Genomic DNA, 3,270 nt, shown 5'->3' on the forward strand with positions numbered 1-3,270 from the left:
CCTCAATTGTTAAAAGAAAAAAAAAGCAGGGGCGGGGCTCAGGGGTTGAGCATCACCCTGTGAACCAGGAGGTCAGGGCTCCATTCCCGGTCGGGGCTCACGCTTTGGCTGCTGGCATGCAGGAGGCAGCCGCCCCCTGATTCTCTCTCGTCATAGATGTTTCTCTCTCCCTCCCTCTTCCTCCCTCTCTTCTTCTCCCTTCTTCCCCCTTCCTCTCTGAAATCAATAAAATATATTGAAAATACAGAAAGTCCCACCTCCCAGAGACAGTGGGAAAGTCACCTTGCGGATGTGGGCCTGCAGGCCCGTGACCCCGTACAGCCGGAACACGAACCACATCTTCAGGGAGCGGAACCTGCGTCCCAGCGGCAGCTGCCAGTGCTGCGGGGGACAGACAGCCTCAGCAGCGGGGCCAGGGGCGCCCCCACTGAGAAAATAAACGTTCGTTTCACACCAGAGCATTACTTGACAGCGTGTCCTGAAGTCTGCACCCTGCCCAACCCCTAGGGGCCCTGCCCACGGTGCTGTGAGCTCAGGGCCCGCTGTTGAGCGCACACCGGGCCGGAGCTGGGCGGGGCGCCGTGGAGAGCTGGGGGCAGCCCGGAGGGGCAGATGCCGCTTAGAGCTGACACTCCCTCTGCACCCAGCCTCGTCCCCCTGCTCCCTACCTCCCCCCAGACCCCGAGTCCTGAGGGGACAGGGACTCGGTTTTGTCTGTTCCATTCCCAGCCCAGCCCCTCGCCCGGCCAGAGCAGCCATCACTCCGTGACCTTCCGTGGGAGAAGTAGTGTGATTCCCGTGCTTAAACCACCAGGAGGACCCGTTCCGCCCGAGGCGCCCACAGGCCTCTGCCCGTCAGTGCTCGCTCCGTGGGCGTCCCATGAGCGACGCTGGGCACTCGGCCTCCACGGTGGACAGCACGTGAGCCTGTCCCCGGGCTGTCCGATCCACTCGGCATAAGTCGCCCAGACGGACAGAGGGAGACGCAGCTCCCTCACCCGACAGCATGGGAGCCAGGCGGGTGGGCGGGCCCCAGCCCAGGTCCCAGCTCTGCCTTCCGATTAGGGCAGCAGCTTCTCCACCGCCCAGCCTGACTCCTCTGCCAGGGGACTGCGGTGATGCCCGCTCCACCGAGACCAGGTCCCCTGGACGAGGGCCGCTCCGTCCAAGGACACGCCCGTCCCTGGAGGCCCAGAGTGCAGAGTCCCCGTCCCCGCGGGGAAGTTCCCACCGAGCTGACTCCCTCCCGTGGCCAGAGCTCAGCAGAGCTGCCCGCCTGGCCTCTGCTGTCAGGATGCGGGAGGGCGTGTCCTCTAGTGGGCCCCCCATCATGCGAGGCCACAGGACCAGCAGGGCTTGGGGCTGCCACAGGCCCAGCCCCGCCTCCCGTCTGCACCACAGGGCCCTGCACTGCAGCGGACGGACGGGACGCAGCGACCACTTACCCTGTAGTCAGTGATGAGCCCTGGGAGAGAGAGAGGAAGAGAAACCGTCAGACACATGGGGGCACAGGCCTAACTGCTCCGTTCACGGTCAGTCCGCCCCCTCCCACCCCAGGTGCCCAGGGCCTGCGGGAAACGCTGAGCTGTGCGAGGCCCGCGCACAGCCCTGCCCCAGCCCTGGGGGCAGACGCGGACCGCGAGGCGCTCACCGGAGTCCTGGTGGCCGTGCCGCAGGTACACGGGGTCCAGCTTGAAGGCTCCGGTCAGGTCCGCGCGCTTCCTCACCCTGGTTCAGGGAGAGCGACAGCTCAGAGGGCCTCTCAGGGGACTCCCCCGGCCCCTGTGCCCTCCACCTGGCCCAGCACCTCACCTGCTCCGGGACCCCTACCCCGCCCTCCGCACAGGCCCTGCCTTTGTGCTCCCACCGCCCTGGCTCTGAGCATCCAGGGCAGGAGGTATAAGGAAGAATAAATATTTGGCCCATGTGGTTCAGTGGTTGAACCAGGAGGTCATGGTTCAATTCCTGGTCGGGGCACAGGCCCCGATTGTGGGCTCAATCCCCAGTGGGGGCGTGCAGGAGGCAGCCGGTCCATGATTCTCTCTCATCATTGATGTTTCTCTCTCTCTCCTTTCCTCTCTGAAGTCAATAAAACATGTATATAATTTGAAAAAGAATAAATATTTGGTCTTTGTCCCTGGTCCCTGCACACGGTGCCTAAATCCCCTGGAGTCTGGGCCGTGAGGAGAGTGTCTCCTCGCTCAGGAGGGGCGGCCGTGGGAACGCCGGGTCCTGGGGAGAGGGTGGAGCTGTGCGCCCCGTTCCCCACGCTCCAGGCGGGGAGAGGGCTGGAGGTTGAGTCCATCCCTAGCGGCCAATGAGTTAGTCAACTGCACCTCCGTGGGGAGACTCCAGGCCCTACACGGTGATGCTGGGGGGGCTGCTCATAGGCCCGCGGGTCGTGGCTTTCATTCCCCGTGTCCCTCCAGGCCCAGCACCGGCCTCAGGGTGCCTGGTGTGTGCGGGGTGAGCAGAGGGCTGGTGGGGAGCAGGTGACACCGGCTGTGGCTTCTGTCCCAGACCTCAGCCCTCCTGCACCTGTGTGTCCCCCGGAACACGCATCGGGGTGATGGTCACGGTGAAAGCCCAGGCCACACCTCCCACCGGGACGGGGATCTGTGATAACGCCTCCCCCCCACACCCACCCACCCCGGGTTCTTTGGCAGCATGGGCACCACCTCGAAGCAATTTTGTGGCTAATAGGTTATCTGAGATAAAAACTAGAAACCTCGCTGGTTTGTCTCAGTGGACAGAGCGTCGGACAGAACCGAAGGGGCCGGGTTTGATCCCGGTCAAGGGCACGTAGCAGGATGGCAGGCTCCACCCCGGCCCGGGCCCAGGTCAGGGCGCATGCGGAAGGCAACCAATCGATGTTTCTCTCCGTCTTTCCCTCTCTCTTCCACTCTCCCTAAAAATCAATGGAAAAATATCCTCGGGTGAGGATTCACCAAAATAGAAAAGGAAAATGCTTCTCATTCAGTGCCTGCTCCTGGCGGAGGGCTGGGGCCCAGCGCGAAGGCACACGAAAGGATCGTTCCAGGACGGATAAAGCAGGCCTGTCTTATGGTGGAAAATGAACACGCGCTAAAGGTTTTATTTGACTCGGGAGGGAACCTGGCCGACGTGATCGCTGGTTGGAAAGAGAATCTGAAGAGCAGGCGTTTATGGTCAGAAATACGGAAATGACGTGAGAGGGAGGCAAATTTGGACCTTGGGGGGCTGCGCGGGGGAGGGAGAGAAGTGAATGAACCTCCACTGGGCAGGCCAGAC

The 3,270-nt window shown here is 62.8% G+C and overlaps 1 protein-coding gene across 1 annotated transcript in view; it reads right to left on the reverse strand.

Moving 5' to 3' along the window:
• DDC (dopa decarboxylase) overlaps nucleotides 1-3,270 on the reverse strand; it is a 75,035-nt gene that overhangs the window by 3,835 nt on the left and 67,930 nt on the right. Inside the window, exons 9-10 of the mRNA XM_015566872.1 lie at nucleotides 1,446-1,465; nucleotides 283-381 (exon numbers count right to left, since the gene is read on the reverse strand). Of these exons, the coding sequence (XP_015422358.1) occupies nucleotides 283-381; nucleotides 1,446-1,465 (119 nt within the window). The remainder of the gene's footprint in view (nucleotides 1-282; nucleotides 382-1,445; nucleotides 1,466-3,270) is intronic.

Source organism: Myotis davidii, unplaced genomic scaffold, assembly GCF_000327345.1.
Source record: "Myotis davidii unplaced genomic scaffold, ASM32734v1 scaffold472, whole genome shotgun sequence".
In the NCBI taxonomy this organism is placed as follows: Eukaryota; Metazoa; Chordata; class Mammalia; order Chiroptera; family Vespertilionidae; genus Myotis; species Myotis davidii.